The 19,322-nt window shown below is 41.1% G+C and overlaps 1 protein-coding gene across 1 annotated transcript in view; it reads left to right on the top strand.

The window, feature by feature from the left end:
• The window catches only part of CERKL (CERK like autophagy regulator), a gene marked incomplete at its 5' end in the record, with an annotated part of 89,787 nt that overhangs the window by 61,867 nt on the left and 8,598 nt on the right, over positions 1-19,322 (top strand). The window contains 5 exons of the mRNA XM_080927345.1: positions 6,431-6,494; positions 11,653-11,795; positions 18,137-18,211; positions 18,726-18,903; positions 18,983-19,042. Of these exons, the coding sequence (XP_080783471.1) occupies positions 6,431-6,494; positions 11,653-11,795; positions 18,137-18,211; positions 18,726-18,903; positions 18,983-19,042 (520 nt within the window). The remainder of the gene's footprint in view (positions 1-6,430; positions 6,495-11,652; positions 11,796-18,136; positions 18,212-18,725; positions 18,904-18,982; positions 19,043-19,322) is intronic.

The raw sequence follows: 19,322 nt of genomic DNA, 5'->3' as shown, positions 1-19,322 counted from the left end.
ACATCTTCAAGAAGATGTATGTTATTTTCACATTTCTGCTGAGAGTGTTTTCATGTGGCTCCTCCCTTGAGGTGTGTTTTTATTCTGACCCTGACCCCTGCTGGTTAGGACAAAGCACTGTGCTGCTGTTTTTAGTTGATACTGGAGAAACCAGAAACTTGATCCAGTTTATTACCTAGCCTCTTGCTAATAAAGATGGGAAATAGCTAATAAAAATTAATAGAAAGAAAGTTATTAATGCTTGTTTGGGCATTTACATTTTGGTGACCAATTTGCCCTGCTTTGTTAAAAGTCAACGTAGGTTCTCTCTCTTGCTCTCTTGCTCTTTCTTTCCTTCCCTTCCATCCTTCTTCCCTGTCCCCTTCTTCCCCCTTTCCATGTGCTTATGGCCAGCCTCTACTTCTCTACTTCTCTGCTCTCTCTCTGCCTTTTTCTGCCTCTACTACCCTCTTGACTCTCCTCCCCCTGAATGAACTTCATCCTATTCCATACATTAAAAAAGAAGTCTACTTAGGTCCACTAGAAAGGGTTGACATTGCCTAGAGCCAGAACTTTCTTGGCTTTGTCCCTGTAGAGCATCACCATAGGATGGAGAGTCCGCCTCTCAGTCAGTGGAGTCCATTCAAGAGCCAAGCCCAGTCTGAATCTCTCAGTCCTAATGACTTGTTTCTTGAGGAGGCTTTGCTCAGGTGTGACAGGTGAAGACAGGTCTCACACTGTCAACAAGGTCTCTGATATTCAGTGGGTGTCTTGAAGGGCTCAGGTAGAGGAAGTTGCTCCCCAAAAAAAGCTTTGTGGGAGGCTCAGTCACCCCAATGGCTCTCTCAGCATGGAGGTTAAAAAGAAGTGTGCTGGCACTAAGGAAGAGCCTGATCCGGCAGCCCAGGCCTGTAATCCTAGCACCTGAGAGACCGAGGAGGAGGACTGGGGTCTGAGGCCAGCCTGACTTGTACAGCAATTCATGCTTTCTTTAAACAAACAAATAATGAAATAAGAACAAAGGACAAAAATATCCTCAAACGAACTAGTTTTTATAAGATAGGAAAAAGGTTAGCTTTTACAGCTCTGAGAGTACTTACAGGTGATTGGCAAGGGAAATCGACAACTCAGACTCATCCCTGTTTTTTACTAAGCAGTTCCAAAGACTGGAGTGATCTGAGATCTCAGCTGAAATTAATACCAAACTCATTAGCTGCCCTCATGTGTTCCACATGTGAGCAGGCACAGCAGTTTGCGTGGGTGTTACTAGGTATCAGTTTATGACTCATCCCTGGAACCCAGCGCTGTAGCACCCTGTGCTTCCCAGGCTGAGGCAACTACTCCACTTGTGCCCAAGCTTTGGAGGCGAGCCGAGCCTCGCAGACAAGCAAATGATCGCTGCAGCATTCTCGTTTTGTGAAGTATCCCAAGACATGAATCTGAACAGATAATGAAGACTGAATTCTCTTTGGGCACATGCATAAAAACTTATGGTGTCTGGCAGTCATATTAATTCTGATGAGAGCTCAAGAAAGCCACACAAACCAGCTATTTCTTAAAATCCTAAGGAGGCAGAGAAAGGAGGGCAGCAGACATATTTAAATAAAGGATGGGTAGGAAGGAGCAGTAAAGGGATCTATAATCATAGTGCCTTGGGAGTTTATTTTGTAAATTTTGGCTATATCTTTACAATTTTGAATTTGTCTTGAATCTGCCTTTTTCTGTCTTCAAAAAACAGTTGACCATTAACTTTCATCCTTTCTTGGTCTTGCCTAGTGTGATGAAAAGAGGCATGTATATGTCAAAAGAGGAGATCCTAACATGTGCCAAAATTTCTTTTGGTTTGAGAATCTGTGTTCAACATAGGAAAGTTGTTTACTTTCCTGGAACCTGAGGGTAGATTCCCTCAGTTGAAGGCTGACGAAAGATACCTGAATTGAATGTGAATTCTGTCAAGGGAGAAGGGCAACGTGGCTGTGGGAAGTCTCCCAGCCTTGTGTTCCATCCACGCCTGAGTCCAGACACAGCTGGGTCTTATCCTGCCCTCAGCAATTTACTTCCCACATCTTGATGTGCAGTTGGTGGAATTTTTGTGATAACATTAAAATATAATTTTGCAAATTACCAGCTGAATCACAATTAAGAAAGGAAGATGAGGAAGGAAAAGAGGAGAATGAGGAGAAGAAGAAGAAATTTGGATAAAGAAGGAAGAGGCAGGGGATGAGAAGGAAGAGGAGAGGAGATATCTGGGCATGGGTCGTGAACTGAGGCAGAAGGCTTAGGGATGTGTGATTTTCTTCTGACAGTGATATTGGAAAGTGTGGCATGCTCTGTGTATCTTCTGAATTCCTAACTATGATTTATTATGTTTTAGCATAAAATTTGATATTATAATCTACCATAAGATATTTCAGAAAGCACACTTAATTTTTTGTATTCGTGCGAAATGGTTAATTACTAGCTACCCAACACTCCTCCTACAGGCGAAACTATACAATTGCATCCTTTGCTTATGAGAGGATCCTCAGATGTATATCAGCAAAATTTTTACAGCAAAATATTTTTCTTTTGTATCAAAGACGTGGACACCGGAAACATTTTAACATTTCTGCCTACCTTGCTTAAAGTGTCACACAGATGTAATCTTTAGGAGTTTCATTTTTATGAAACTATGTAACCAGATTTAATTCACACATTTTTTTCCAATTTACCTTTCAATGGGAAGTAATATATAAAAAATAATGCAAAAGAGCACGCATCCCACTGCACCTCTCCTGATTTAACACAGACCTGCACTGCTGAGTCCAAGGGGAATAGGAATTACATAAATCCTACATGGTAGTTTATCAGGAAGCAGTGTTGTGTAAGTATTCAGCATGATGTTGAATATTACGCGCGCGCGCACACACACACACACACACACACACAATACATTTCACACATTTATTTTAAACAAAGATCCTACACATTAATAAATTTATACTGGTTCACTTTGACTTATGCTGAATCCCTAACTACTTTCGAATATAAATCAGCACTTTTTGGAATATTCTAGTTAAAACTGTAGTCCACCGAGCTGCTGCTCCCACCAGCATAGGATCTTATCTAACAAGAGCACCACTGAGGCTCCTGGAAATACCCAAGAGAAACAGATATTTACTCTAAAGATAGATTGGCCCAACAGTCAAAAAGAGAATGAATGTTAAGCCCAGGCTGACACCTGACATGTTTCTCCCTCTTGCTCTCAAATAAAATAAAATAAAAGGTATTAAAGTTTATATCATTAAAGATGCTAGAGTTTGGAGTAGCCATTGAGCAACAGGATAATGCACAGAACAAGAAGGCAGAAAAGTCAGAGAACATAATCTCAAGACCAGATAGTCCCAGCTCCCCTGGTAGGGAGCAGTTGAAGAGCATTTGGGTAGCGTGCTGTAGTGCAGGGCAGGTGTTTAGCTTTCCCTGTGGGTTTCAAGGAACCTTAGCTTGGGATCCGATGCTAGAGGCAGAGTATCATGTATTGAACAGTGCTGACCCCTGAGTGAAGTTTCAATGCCTTTGTGCACATAAGAAAAGGTACTTCCTTTATGCCGACTTCCGTATCGGTTGCTCCAGCCCAAGGCCACACAGCTAGCCTATGAGGAGCGCCGTTCACATCACAAATTTGCCTGTCCCACTGACTGAATGGGTTTTGTGCTTGTTAAGAGCTGCACAGAGCACACGAGAGCTGACAATTCTCTTCCGACAACTCCTATCTCCCGCAGTAATGTCCCTTGTAATGATATGAAGCCAGTGCATGCTATCTGCTGTTCTGAGTCACCAAGCTCTGTGGCTGTCTGTGCATTCACAACAGGTCTTTAATCTTCAGTCACCCTCTGCTTTGGCAGAGGTGTTAGACATGCTCATGGTAATCACCGTCTTCATGGTTTAAAGAGGCTTTTCAGAACACAGCCATGACCACTGTCTGCTCAGGGCCTCCAGGGATGCCTAGCCACCAGATAATTCTGCCTCCTGAGGGAACAGTTCCTATTCAGGAGCGGCTCTGGTGAGGTCATGTGCTTCCTTTTCATGGGACTGTACTTTTGACTTTAGGTCCCCGTGACTGTGTTATTTCTCCTTTGCTCTGTGTGTGGTTCGACTTTTGTGGATTTCTAATTCCTTATTTCACCCGGCAGAAAACCAGGTTATCTGAAGAGATTCAGTCATAAAGTATATGCCAGCAGTAGAGGCACAAGTTGTAAAAGGTGCATCTGATTTTATTACAAACTCACGATGGACATTTAGTATCAACCTCAAGACATTGTTTGCCCTAGACTTAGTTCTCCAAGCTTGTAACGTTTACAGTGATGTGGAGGGACACTGCTGTAAAAGAACAGGAAGCTGGAGACTCTTAAATCTCTAATCTGGAAGTGCTGGGGAAGGTGGATTTTTTTTATTAAGGATAAGTCAGCAGTATCACAGTTTAAAAGTTGTTCAGCATTCTGTCTCCATGATTGTTTGTGAAAGGATGCCCAAGGCTCTGTCTGATTCTAGGGCCCCTAATAAAATTCTTGGTGTTTATTTTGACTCTCCCTAATTCATTTGATTATATAAACCATAGTTTATCCTTTTCTTTACAACCACCTTTTACTATTTAATATCATATTTTTTTTACTCGAATATGTTACATGACCCCAGAGGCCATTAATTTTATTCATCTTTTTAAAACATTTTACACCTGTGGATTTCTTAGTATTCTTTTACATTTTTACTGGGTTTTTTTGTTGTTGTTTCAGACAAAAAAAGAAATTTATTTTTTAACTTATCCAATACACATTAAGATTGCTGTGCTTAGGGCCTGGAGAGAGTTCTGTGGGTAAGAGCACTGCTTTTTCTTTCAGAGGTCCTGGATCCAATTCCCAGCACCCATATGGTAGCTGACAACTTGTTTATAACTCCAGTTTCAGGGGATCCTGCCCCCCCAAACAGGCACGCATGTAGGCAAAGCATCAATGTACATAAAATAAAAGCAATAAAAGAATTTTAGAAAGATTTCTGTGCTTACACATGTTATGTTAATGCATAGTCAAATTTCATTTGAGATATTAAAGAAAAATTAGACCAGTTTAGCTCTTGTTTAAAAAACTTAAAAGTGATGGTTGTAAAGTATTTATTTTTTTAAAATAAGCTTTGGTATAAAACACAGATGTGAAAACTTGCTTTATAGCTTATGAGCTTCTTTATAACAACCCTGATGATCTTTAACATGTATGTATAGGAATGCTTATTACGTTGCTTTGAAAGGTAGTAAATAGTAATATGTGTGTGGTTATAAATGAATCATCAGCATACATCTTTTCTGATAATGTAACCTTGTAAATGTATGAACATTGATATTTTGAATTTTCTTATACTTTTCCTTTGATTGGAACTTAATAAGGGTTTTGTTCTGGTGAATGTACTTGGGGAGAATTACAGGCAACAGTGCCAGATACAGAATGATCCCCTTAGACACCAAGACTAATAATTTCTAACAATATCCAGAAACATCATCCCAGAAAAGGCTTGAACTATGCTGGCACCGGGGACAGACAGGCATGAAAGATTAGTGTAATCTTGCATATAATGAAGCACATTCTTACACAAAACATCCATCTGCGGTGTCACGTCAGTCAGCAGAAATCTTTGATGGGTGGATACAGCTGGGTTGCTTCTTCTGGCAAGGATGCCCCAGAAAACGCTAAATGCGTGTGTGATGCTCTGTGCCATCTGCAGTGCACCCACTCAGCCCGTCTTCGCTGGCACTGCCACAGCTGCGTGAGATATTAGCCACTGTGGCAACAGAGATGTGCTGTGACAGACTCCTTGTCGCTGAGAACCCGGGCTCTGGTCCCGTATACTGGCTTCCCTCTGAGTTCGGGTTTCTTATCATCTGGATGGTATTACTCTAGCTTTTCATAATCAGCTTCTCCCCTCTCTCTCTCTCTCTCTCTCTCTCTCTCTCTCTCTCTCTCTCTCTCTCTCTCCTTCTTGACTCTAGCAGCTCCAGATAGATATTCTCCTAGTATGTAAATTTTATACTAACCTTTTGACTAATTTATTCATGTAAGGTTGCCAAAGTGATTTAACGTGGACTGTTCAATGTCAGCAAATATGCTTTATTTTCAATATACTCCTGTTCCCTAGCTTCTGATTATCTTATTTTGGGAAAACTAAACAGACAGGCACTAAGATAAAATCCCTAAGCACTGTGTTGGATATTCCTAAATGACTTACATAGTTGAAACCACTCCGTGGTCTTCTTTTACATAAAGCCATAAAATATACCAGACAATGAACAATTAACCCTCTTTCCCATGATTCAAATATCTGAGTAAATACTGTTTTTATGGCCTGATAATAATATTTTGCCAAACCAAGCTGTAAAACTGTAGGTTGTTATTTTAAATACTCACCTCTCTGTGTATTTTTACAGTAACAGAATACGAAGGACATGCCCTGTCCCTGCTTGGCGAATGTGAACTCCGGGAATTTGATGGGTAGGTTATATCATTGGTTTTCATGTCTACACAAATTATTTTTAGTAAAATTCTTCTTAGCTTTTAATCATTTATCTGGGACTGATAATTTTCAAGCTCTGTTTGTTGACATCTATGGGCTGATAATTAATGATAACAGATCATGGTCATCTATCTCCTAGAATCTGGCAGAGATAATGAAAAAGAGAAAGGAATTATAAATATTGAGAATCCACAGTGCACTACCCCATACTTAGCATGCATGTATTTGCACTTACAATCCTTAGTGTTTGGGTTTGGCCACGTGAATATAAGAGCACTGATGAAAACTATTATATCCATCATCTGGCATAATGATGTCATGACCCCCTTTCACAGACTACGTGACAGCTTCATAACTATCTAGTAGTAAATTTTGCTGTGATTGATAACGGTAGATACATTGTAACAACATATATATTTTCTGAATGAATAAAAGATGCTGGCTTTAATGATCTCATAATTTATTGATTAAATAGGTAAGTTTTTGTTTTACAGGTTTAGCATTTTGTTATGAATATATTGTCACAAACTTCTGTTTCACATATTCAATTAAGGCAACACCATGCAGTTTTAGTTTTTATTACTAAGGAGGAAAAACAAATCCTTATTCTAACTCCCCTGCTACCACTGATGGCTGGGCACTTTAAGGAGGTTGGCTGCTTTCTTGAGGCCTGTAAAGACCCTACTGTGCTTTCAGGGTTTTCAGTATGAAATCTCCCTGATCTGGTGGGACTGCCTCTTCTCTGTTAAAGAAAAACAGTGTCTCAGGTAACCTGAGGAACAGAACGGTAAATTTGGTTTGTGAGGGACCTGTGAGATGCTTAGACCAGGGCACCTTTCCTATACCAGCAGGGCTAGAAAAGAGCAGGCATGCACCACAGAGTCCCCAATTTGTTAATCTCTTCTTCATCCCCATCTTCAAAACCCTCTTCTTTGTCCTTGACATTGGCATCCTGGTGCTCCCGATGCTTGAACTACATATAGTTTACGCTACTCTTGTTCTTGGTGAACTACATCCCACCAATGCCCTCTCCTATAATCCAGTGGAGGAAGGCCTTTCAGTGGAATAGGGCCAAACACTGCTCTGAGATGCCTGAATAGCACATCTGAAAGTGTGGTGCTGTGGCCAGTAAAGGTAAGGCCATCTTCAGGCCCTGTGCGAGGGCTTTGGACAGGGACACCTAGATGTTGTTGGGGATCCACTCCACAGTGTAGCTGCTGGTCTTGTCCTGGCTGGCCAACATCTGCATGTCTACCTCCTTCATGGACATGGGGCCCTGGAAGATGATGGTCTTGGTCAGATAGTGGCTGTGGCATGGGTCACAGGTGCTCATCATGTTCTTGGCATTAAAAAAAAATCTGTTGTATGATCTTGGACAGTGTCAGGGTCACTATACTGCTGACTGTTTAGGTTGTGAGTGGGGTGAAGCCAGGCTTGAAGAAGTGTAGGTGTGGGAAGGGAACCATGTTCACGGCCCATGTACACAGGTCAGCGTTAACCTGGCCAGAAAATCACAGCTTTGTGGTAACACTACACATGGTGGCTGACACCATGTGGTTGAAGTCCCCAAAGCAGGTGCTATAGGCATTCATAAAGGCACTGGAAACTTGTTTGTTTCCAATGCATTGCTGGAGTGTGCTGAAATTGCTCACTGACATTTGAACAGTAGGAACAAATCAAATGAGATGCTGAATTGATTTGCAAATGTAGTGGATTACCATATATGATGAAAACATTGCTTTGGGGAGGATATTTGTGTGATACTTGCTATCTGAGAGCTGAAAAGAGTGGGGTGCATGTGATTTTGCCACATGGTGCTGGGGAGGAGGCACAAAAAGACCAATGGACCTGTGAGGTAGATAGAAAGATGGTTGATCTTCATTTTCCCCAAAGTACAAAGAAAGCTTTAATAATGCTTCCAATACATGAAGAGAAATGCAGCCATCAAAGGAAGCACTGAATTGGAGAGGGAGAGGGTGAGGGAGAAGGAGAAAGGGAGAGAGAGATTTTGAAAAGGAAGTAAATCTAGGTGTTTGCACTGTATAAGCATTAGTCATAGAGGACTAGGCAAGAATTACCTTATAATTTCACACCTAGAAATTGGCAGAAGAATAAACAATTAAAGAATGTTATCTTAGAACAGTACACTCAAAAAATAAGATTGGGGAAAGTCCTATGAAATGCTGAGTGACTTTGTGTGGCACACAGTCCTAAGCTACAAGTGTAAGGAGATCATGACCCTGCTTTGGACCCTGGATAGCCAGGTAGCGTGTGAAACCTAAAATTACGCATGGATGCCATCATATTCCCTGCTGAATGTGGAATCTGTCAGCATCTCCTTGTGGAAATTCCATTATAGGGGGTTTAGGTAGCCTCTTCAGAAGGAAGAGATTGTTTAAATGCAGAGTAAGAATTTTCCCTTTACCTGAACATATTAATCTTTTAATTTCTACTACAAATCACCTATGTTCTAAATATTTAAATAACTCACTGATTTTGATGGGTTCAGCTTTCCTAACAGGACCTGGCATGGTTGGAGTGATGGACTTAGTTAGAGCATAATAATGACTCCCGATACTCAGAAACACACAGACCTATGAGAACACTGGAAACATTCTTTCTGTAAACATTGATCAAGTCTCTAACAAGAATTGTTCAGACCCAAAATGTCCTGCATTGAACCTGTTCAAAGAATGGCCACAGGAATATTTTTGGAAAAAGTTTGTACAAAAGATTTAAAGACAAGATATGACCCAACGTAGCATTTTCTTTCTGATGAGGGGTGGGATCTCCTTCCTTTAGGAATTTGGTCTGAGGCATCTCTGTCTTGGAGCTGTTGTGGCTAATAAGTTACGTGTGGCTTCTGGGCAGGAGTCTGAGAAGCTACAATCCCCAAACCCTCAGTGTAGCTTAGTCAGCAAAGTAAAAACTATTTGGTAGATGATGTTTAAGAAATACTAGTTTTCCTAAGATTTTAGAGTTTTTAAAAATGAGCTCCACATGCTTCTGGGAAGACACATTGTGACATATTTTGAAAGCCAAGAGAAACAGCAGATCAACACTCACGGCAGTAGCTGTCCCACTCCGGTGTGCTGGCGCAGACAGAGTGGGACCCATGACTAAAATCCTAAAATCCGGGGAGCTTCAGGTTCCATGTTTCCCCCGTTTATGCTCTAGAATGGCAAAGAGGAGAGGGTGTGAGCTGTGCAGAAGCTCCAAGTGGGAGTCGCACTCACTCTAAGGTGGACACCGTAAATCAATCTGAAACATCTGTGTCAACGCTAGTACACTAACCTTTGCTTTTCCTTTGTGTCTTTAGTTTAGTTTCCCGGATTGTACAACGTGTTTCTTTTGATCATAATACAACTAGATATACAACATACAATGAATACAACCCTTGGCTAACATTGGCTTTTCCTCAGTTTGACCTTGGTATCTGTGATAGTTAATAAGGTCTTGCTTTTGTTGTTGTTGCTGCTGTGTTAAACCAAACTCAGAATCAAAAACAAAAACAAAAAACAAAAAAACAAACCAGACCAAACCTGACATTCAACATTTCAAACTTAACATTGTGCCAGGTGATAAGCAAACAGTCCTTTTAGACTTTTGCCTTAGAGGAGGAAATAAACAAACACCCTGACTCCACTGTTCTAGAAAGCATCATTGTCCTGAGGCCAGAGGCAAAGTTTACTTGCTCTGAGAACAGCAAGATTTACCCCATGCAAAGGAATAGTTCACTTCAGTCTTCAGTGTAAAGTAAACATTACTGTGAATGCTGTGCTGTTTGTGTTTAGTCTGCGAGTACAGCCCGCAGGATGTTGTCACCCATGGTCGGTGACTTTCCTCCTCAGGGGAATACATGTGTGGACTCCCCCAGAGGTGTGTTTCCATGCTGATCCCAAATCCACTCAAACTGACAATGAAGATTAATAGTGACCTAGTAGCTGTTGACATGAATCGGCACATTCCTTTCTAGTGTGTTCAGTATCATGTTGACCTTACGGGTTTAAATTTCGTTTCGAGGTAATACAGTTCCAATGAGGGTACATTCTTTGGATTCCATATAGAGAATGGAGAATGAAACGTTGAATGATAGTGTAGATACTCACTCCTGGGTAACCACTGGAAAGCTACTTAATCTTTCAAGCTTCAGCTTCCTGATCTGTCAATGGAGGCGATCAATATCTATTGATCAGGCAAGATCACTTAAATAAGTTAATACCTGGAGAGAACTGAGAACAGTGCCATATACATGCATATATGCATACATATATGTATGTATATATACACATATATATCACTATACTGTGAATATATATTCACTATATTACATATATTCAGTATGTTCACATGCATATGTGTGTGTGTGTATATATATAGTCACTAACTGATATTCACTAATGGTACTTAATTGCTGTTACTTTATTGTTATAGTTATTATTTGAATTTGTTTCAAAAGATTTTCCTACCAAAACTCAACTGTTTATTTATTATTTATTTATTTATTTATTTATTTATTTATTTATTTATTTATGTGTCTGGCAGCATACTCATGGGACGGGCATCTTTAACTGTAGCGATGATTTGCACACACATGATGGTGTCACTTGCATTTATGTGCTGCTATCGTATGTCATACAAGAGTCAAGCTCTGCAGCTAAACCAGTGTCTGTGGAGAAAAGAGTTTGCGTGGTCCTCTCAGATCACACAGAGACATCGGCACGCACTCGTGGCTAAGGGTTTTACCAGAGCTCATGAAACACGGGGAGAGCTCACGGAGAGAACTGAAGGCACGCAGATGAAGATAAAGCACCAGACGTGACATGCTTTTGAAAGTTAACAAGCAAATGCTGGTCAGATTAACGTTAGAAATTTCACTTTTTAAATCCATTGTAACTAAAACTATTTTGTCTGTGGAGAACTGTGGAGAATTCTGGTTTTATAGAGGACATAGACCTGTGCAGCCCTCGCTGTCTTCTGACCCATGGCCTCAGACTAAACACTAAGTAATTTTGAGTGGTCTTCTCCACCACACAGACACACGCACTATGTAAGTGGGGTTAGAAAGTGTTTTAGTTGCTGGATGTCACAAACGTCCGCTAACTGTGCTTTCTTCCGCTTGCTTCCCTGCTCAAGGGTGCTCTGTGTTGGCGGAGATGGATCTGCAAGCGAGGCTGCACACGCTCTGCTCCTTCGAGCTCAGAAGGATGCTGGCGTGGAGATGGACCGGGTCCGCACTCTCGCCGGAGCACGGCTTCCACTTGGCTTAATTCCAGCAGGCAAGGCAGCACCACAGACTCCTTCAACTGCTCCCTGTCCTGGTTTGCTTTCTCTCGCTGTGACAAAACACCTTGACTAGAATTCGGCTGGGGAGAAACGGCTCATTCCATCTTACAGCTCTCAATTTGTCATGGCGGCAAAGCCAAGACAAGAGCTAGATCAGAGGCAGTGGAAGGGCGCTGCTTACTAATTGTTCTCCATACTTTTCTCAGCTACCCTCAGCCCAGGACGGCACCGCCCACAGCGGGCTGGACTTTCCCATATCCTTCATTAATAAGAAAAAATACTTCATACTCGAGAGACTTGTCTACTGGCCAGTGTGATACAGAAATAGCTCTCAGTTGAGGTTCCTTCTTCTAGTTAGTATCATGTTGACAAAACCATACCTGTACAGTGCTCTGGCCCTTCATCCCGTTTCTCATTTCCTAATATACATAGTATAGCATGTGTCAAATGGGTCAACGCTGGCTCTGAAACAGCATCTTTTGTATCCCAGCATTCCCTTCCACAAGCACATGTGAAATAGGATGAGTCATTTAATCTTTTGGAGCCTCTTTTTTTCTTTTCTTTTCCTAATCTACCCCAGGAGAGTCGTGTAGAATATCCACCGGATAGCAGGATTATTGTACTATGAGGTTTGATGTGTATAAAGGGTATATGGACACTGAAGCAGTCGTCAGTGGAACTTTTATTTCACTATGAAAAAGTCTTGCAAAAATAATAAAAGCAAAGGAATACCCTGGGAGCACTTGCTGAATAGAAAAAGCGCCTTTCATGGGAGATGATGACGTCATAGGAGGCCAGTTGGTGGACAGCCCTGCGTGCATGCCACAGGAAGGAGTCTGAGTTTAGCCTGAGAAGCAGGAGAGAACCATGGGATATTTCAGATCAGGAGAACCATTCAGTGGAGCCTAATCTAGGAGAATGCATTTTGATGCAGGGTGCAGAATTACTTGTGGAAAAGGTTGGGAGAAAGCAGAGGTCAGACCCCAGGAGAACGGGGAAAGGCTATGTATGATTCAGAAAAGAATGTTTTATTATGTATATAGTTCACTCATCTCACTGAGCAATGATGGAGGGAATTTGTTACTTTTTCTTCCATTTAAAAAGAGTTTCTATCGCTACCACAAAGCATCCTGAGGATGGAAGGGGGTTAATTCATTTCATCTTACAGCTTGTGGTGCAATAGGAAGAGAAGTCAGGGCAGGAACTTGAGGGAGGAACCCAGTGGCAGAAAATAAAGCAGAGGCCACAGAGGAACACTATTTACTGGCTTGCTCTTCATGGCTTGATTTTGACATCCAGACCACCTTCCAGAGGTTACACAAGGTGAGTTGAGCTCTGTCACATCAACCATCAATCAAGAAGATACCCACAGGCCAATCTGGTGGAGAGCTGTCTCAATTGACATTCCCTCTCCCTAAATGACTCTAGTTTAGGTCAAGATGACGTAAAACTAACCAACAGAGAAGTCATTACACAAAATTGTTAAGACAAAACAGGAAAAATATGTTTTCATATGAAAACATAAAAAAAAGTGTGTGGTTAAAAAATAGTTCCGTGTGCATTTGATAACTGTACCAGGCCATGCATTCGGAATTATCCTTGCTATGCATTTTGCTATTACAGAGGTACTTGTAATTTATGTGTGCTTATGTATTTAACATGTGAATGGTCCTGGAAGAGATTAGCTTTCATTATTGCAAAGCACATTTGTGATTCTGCAAGTGTATATGTTATTCCGTAGCTACTTCATCCAGATACCATTAAAGAACAAAAAACCAGAAATGGATCCAAATACCTTTGTAAAGTATAAAGTCTCTCACAATACCAATGATTTAGACAGGGAGAGAGTAGAATTGGTCTTAACAATGTAAGGTATTTATAAAAACCAATAATGGCCTTGAAGAAGATAATAACCGGCTTTGGCTGAAGGCAGCAGGGAAGAGATGCACTGTGGATGATTGCTTCATCTGAATTTATTTCTTGACCCTTCAGTAGTTCTGCCTGTGGCTGGTGGGAGCTCCCTGGCAGGGTATGTGCCCAGGCTGCCGTTCTTCTCATTAGCACTTGGATCTCTGAGGTCATTCACTAACCACCATAACTCAGAAACGGGAAGGGCATCTTCTAAGACGTGTGCATCTGACTTGGAGGGGATCTGGTTAAAAAAAAAAAACAAACAAAAAAATAAAAAACGATCATTATGCTCATGTCTGTAATATGTGACCAGTTATTTTTACAACGGCATAATGTTGAGGCACTGAAGAACCCTCCCGGCCTCCAAAACCCCTAGCCCACACCCCCTGATCTCTGCTGCTCCGCTTAATTTCAAAGCACATCTCACATTTGAAAATACTCCCCCCCCCCCCCCCCCCGACCCTGTGGTGGCTATTTCCAGGAATGGCATTGTCATCTTTTTGTTTGGAAGATGCATCAGGCTGCCAGACTCTGGGAGTTGGATAGGAGTTGCAGCTGGCAAATTCTGCCTAATAGGAAAGGACAGTCATGTGTGGGTTGTTTAATACAAGGATGCGTTTGATGGAGGATGGGACCAAGAGCTAGGCAGGAAGTTCCCAAGCTGCCCTTGAGGAGAAAATCTGCCTTTGAAGCCATTTGCCTCCTGGAGAGAGACACCCAGAGGGAGAGTATTTAGTAAATTACTCCACTGAGCCAACAGACTAAGCCACTGAATTATCCTCAGACTCAAATGTATCAGATGTAGGAAAGCCTGTATTTGAACTGCTGGCCATTAGGAACTGTGTTTGTTGCTATGGCAACTGGTGCTAAGGAACTATACAAACAGAGTCTGATTAGAAGGGAAGGGGGTTGGGGAGTGAGCAAGGAAAGCCTGAGAGGACATTTAAAAAAAAAAAAAAAGGAAGGAAGGAAGGAAGAAAAAGAAAAGCAATCCCGTTGTTGTAAAACAAGACTTAATCTACACACTGATGGCTCCGAACCATATATTCCTATAGAGTTTGCATAAATAAATTTCATGCTTTCCAATTAATTTGAGGAGAATAAAATATTGCCGAGGGACCATTAATTTCTGCGACATTTAAGGCAAAGAACTGATGTGGAGGTGCTGCTTTCGTGAGAATTTTAGATATGCTTGGCTAGGAAGTCATTACATCACATTTATCTGCTTGGATGTGGGAGACATTAACAGCCTTATGAATATTCATGCTGTCTGGTTAATTAAGTTAATTGCTCTGCAGAAGTGCTTGCACTTCCAAGGGCAATTTTTTCATTCATTTATTTATTTATTTACTCATTCATTCATTCATTCATTCATTCATTTGCTGCCTCTATTGGAGTATGAGTGTTGCCCTGTACTCCATCAGACAGGGTTCTAGGTTTTCTTTTATGCTGCACCCTCACCCCCACATCACCCCAGCTCTTTGTTTTTAGCCCATGTCAGCATGTGTGGGGAAGGGGCAGACAGGCAAAGTTACTCTTAGTGCTTAAAAAATAACTATTTCTGCAAATTAAAATGTTTATTCCTGCTATTTATGTGCTGAGAAGCACGGAAAGAAATGTTTAGCATCCTTAGTCATCAGGGAAATGCAAATCAAAATAACCCTAAGATTCCACCTCACACCAGTCAGAAGGCTAAGATCAAAACCTCAGGTGACAACAGATGCTGGTGAGGATGGGGAGAAAGAGGAACACTAGTCCACTGTTGGCGGGATTATAAGCTGGTGCAACCAATCTGGACATCAGTCTGGCATAACAGCATTATGCTGTGCATCTAGAAACTTTTCTAGAGGAATGCTTTTCTAGTCTTCTTCTAATTATCCCAGGAATGGAGGAAATGATGTCATGGGAAACTGTGATCAATAATCCTGAAGGCCCCTCTCTAGTTGCATGTCCTTTCGAAACCGTTATTGTAAATCTGATGCAACAAGGGGGGAAATGGGGTTGTGTTCCTTCTGGATAATTCCAGAGGCATCAGGCATCCTGTGGCCTATACACACACAGGCGGTAAAGGTCCAAACGATCATTGAGAGTTCTAGTCAAAGATAGAGCAAAGGATTCTAGGGTACTTGTTTGCAGACCAAGAGCTCAAAACAGTCACACTTAGCATTTGTTGAAACATACCAAGGTTCAATCTGTGTGCCCCACCCCCACCCTCTCCATTCAATCGGTTGGAGGTAAAACCTGGGAAGGAGGCTATGATGTTACTACTGCTTATTCATAGACTATGCCTCCGTAAAATTCACTTGGGCATCTTAAAAATTACAGGCTGATTCATAATAGCTAGAGTGGGACCTAAAAATCTTTCTTAAAGTTAATTTATTTCTATCAGTTGATGGCTTTTCCTTGCTTATTTTTAAATTGACTAAGATTGGCTCATAGTTACATGTACAACATGTTTGGAATATGTGGACGTTGTAGAGCGAATGAGTTGAATCCATTATCATGTGCCCTCCCCAACATATCTATCATTTGTACATGTGAGAAAATGTGTTCTCAAGCACATTATATATTAACTGTAGTCACTGCATTTTACGGTAGAACTCCTGAGCTTACTTATCTTTCCAGACATACTACCCTACGAGTTTGTCCATATTGTCACAAATCTCCGGGTTGTCACCATTTTAAAGGTTGCGTTCTATTATAAATATATGGTGTATCTTTCTTTATGCATTCATCTAGTGGGTCCTGAAGCTGATCCTAAATCTTCGCTGGTCTGAAGATTGATGTGTGAGCAGGGACGTGAAGATGTGTCTTTGACACACTGCTTTCCTTACTCTCCTATGTGCTCTCACCCTGCTAGTCACAATACTACCCTCAGCTTTCTGCTCTCAGGCTGTGTGTTGTGTGTGTGTGTGTGTGTGTGTGTGTGTGTGTGTGCGCGCGTGTGCGCGCGCATGAACGCGCCTGCGCCTACTCATGGGTGAGTGTTCATTCTAGTGCCTAAATAACCTCCAATGTATATGCACACCACATTTTCTTTACCCATTTATCTGTTGAGGCTATATATAGGTTGATTTATTACTTCCGTTACTGTGACCAGTGCTACTGTCAGCACGGATCTGCAGGTAGCACTGTGGTATTTGTCTCACAGTCCTTGGACTATTTCAGGTTTGTTGGAAATCTTCCATGTTTATTTCCAAAGTGTCTCCCCCAGCATACATTACAGTAAATAGGGGTTTCTCTTTCTCTACATATGAGGCAACTTTGCTTGTCATTTGTCTTCTTAATGATAGCCATGAGATAGGATCCAAAATGGCTTAATTTGCATTTCTCTGAGTCTAAGGACAATGCACACCTCCAAGTAGCTATTGGACATCCGCATTCTTTTTTCCTTTAAAAACTGTCTATTCAGTCTAACACTAAGTAAATGATGTGGGCTTTGTGTTTAATTTTTCCAACTCTTTATATAGTGTAGATATTAATTCCCTTTCCGATGTGTAGGGGTCAGGAGAATTTCTCTGACTCTGTAGATATTTTTTTTTCATCCTGATGGTTGAGTCCTCTGTGGCACAGAAGCCTTAATTGCATGTAATCCATCTATAAGTTTTTAGGCTATTTCTTGTGCTGTTAGAATCATTTTCAGAAAAAAAATTCCTTGCATATCCCTATCTCTTAAATTTTCCTGTATCTTCCTGTAGCAATTTTGACTTTTTTGGTCATACAATTATGTGATTCCTGTCTTCGGGTGCAGTTAACGCAACTATCTTATTGGTTTGCTGTGCTGCGCAAGTCTTATGCTCTTGGAATACAATACATTTGTTGACAGTATGTGATCTTCATAACATGTTATGTTATCCCTTTTGCTGATTTCTGCAGAGAATTTTTATTCCCATTCTTCAGGGGAATGGGTCGGTATTTTCTTTACTGTTGCTGTGTCCTTATCTTGTTATGGCAGAGGACTTTGTAGAATGGCTTTGGTAAGAATGTGGAATGGGCCATGAATTTGCATGGCATTGTTTTTTAGGGTCAAGCTTATCATCTCTGTATCATTCCAACTCTAGTATATGATCAAAATAGTTATGAGTCAATAAACTATTCTCTAACTCGCGGTTCCAGAGAGAGAACACGGGCCTCACACACGCTAGCAAACACTGCACTACTGGGCTGATATACCCAGTCCAACTTTCTAACATTTTGTGGTATTTTCTAACGTTTAAATCGCTTAGGCGTTTAACAGACAATCCTGCAAACATGTGACAAGCATCTGTGCTGTGACTAGAAAGCTACGTGTCTAATGCATTAACAACTTTTCTGTCATAAACTTCCCTTAATTTTCATCTGAACGGTGCAGGGTACTGGGTAGGGGCAGTAAGGGCACATGGTAATTTTAAAACACACGCGTGTTTTTAAATTGTTTTGGCAGGATCCACTAACGTATTGGCACATTCTCTCTGTGGAACCCCTCACGTGGTGACTGCAACCCTGCATATTATACTGGGTAAGGATTCTTTTAGAGACATCCAGGAGGAATAGGAAAGTTTTTATCCATGATGGAAAAAGTCCATGCATACTATTTGCATATGTAATCTACACTATTGTTTGATTGCACCAAAACTTCGGAGGTAAACTGCCAGGGCACACACATCCATGGGTCATAAATCATCCCATGTGATGGCATGAATGTTCAGATGAATGCAATGAAAAACTAATATCAACTCGGTTTCCCTGGTACATCAACCTAAGCATCAGAACCCTAATAATATTATTTTATATGAATAATAATATTTTATGTGAAATTGACATAGGCTATGAGATTTACTACTTTGAGTTTCTTTGCTCATCACCTAAAGAAGTTATAAGTGGCATTTACAGTTGCTATGGTAAAGACAGGTAAAGATGAAGCTAGGTTAGCAGCTATCATGGAGGGTACCTTGCAGAATTAGGTAGATAAGCATTCTCTCTGATGTTTGCTGCCTCCGCCACTCTCTGATGGGCCGCATACACTGACCCAGGTCACATTCAGTCAGTGGATGTCTGTACCTTCAGCTCTGCTGGCAAGCTTCTTCGCTTTGGGTTCTCGGCCATGTTTGGCTTTGGTGGAAGGACGTTGGCTCTTGCAGAGAAATACCGATGGATGTCTCCTAGTCAGCGGAGAGACTTTGCTGTAATCAAAGCACTGGCCAAACTTAAGTAAGTGTATTCCTTAAGGCAAAATTCTATATCCCAACACCAATGACCATTAATAATAAATTTTATTTTATTTTTTTAGGCCAGAGGATTGCAAAATATCATTTTTACTAGCAGGTTGTTCTCAGAATGAACAAGAAAGGTAAATAAAGGCTCTGTGTATTGTTGATATCTTTGCTTATCTTTATTTGTAGTAAAATACATATGAGTGACATGCCTGTATACCATACATGCCTGGTGCCCACTGAGACCAGAAGAGAGTACCAGATTCCCTAGAACTGGAGTTAACAGATATTTGAGCCACTGAGTGGTACTGGGAATAAATGTGAGTTCTCTATTGTGGCTGCCATAGTCTTAACTACTGAACCCCTTTGCTTCTCTTTAAAGAATAAACTACTTTGGCATAACCAATGTACATACAA

The sequence above is a fragment of the Micromys minutus genome (genome assembly GCF_963924665.1).
Source record: "Micromys minutus genome assembly, chromosome: 13".
Lineage (NCBI taxonomy): Eukaryota > Metazoa > Chordata > Mammalia > Rodentia > Muridae > Micromys > Micromys minutus.
This window is presented reverse-complemented; position numbering and strand designations above follow the sequence as displayed.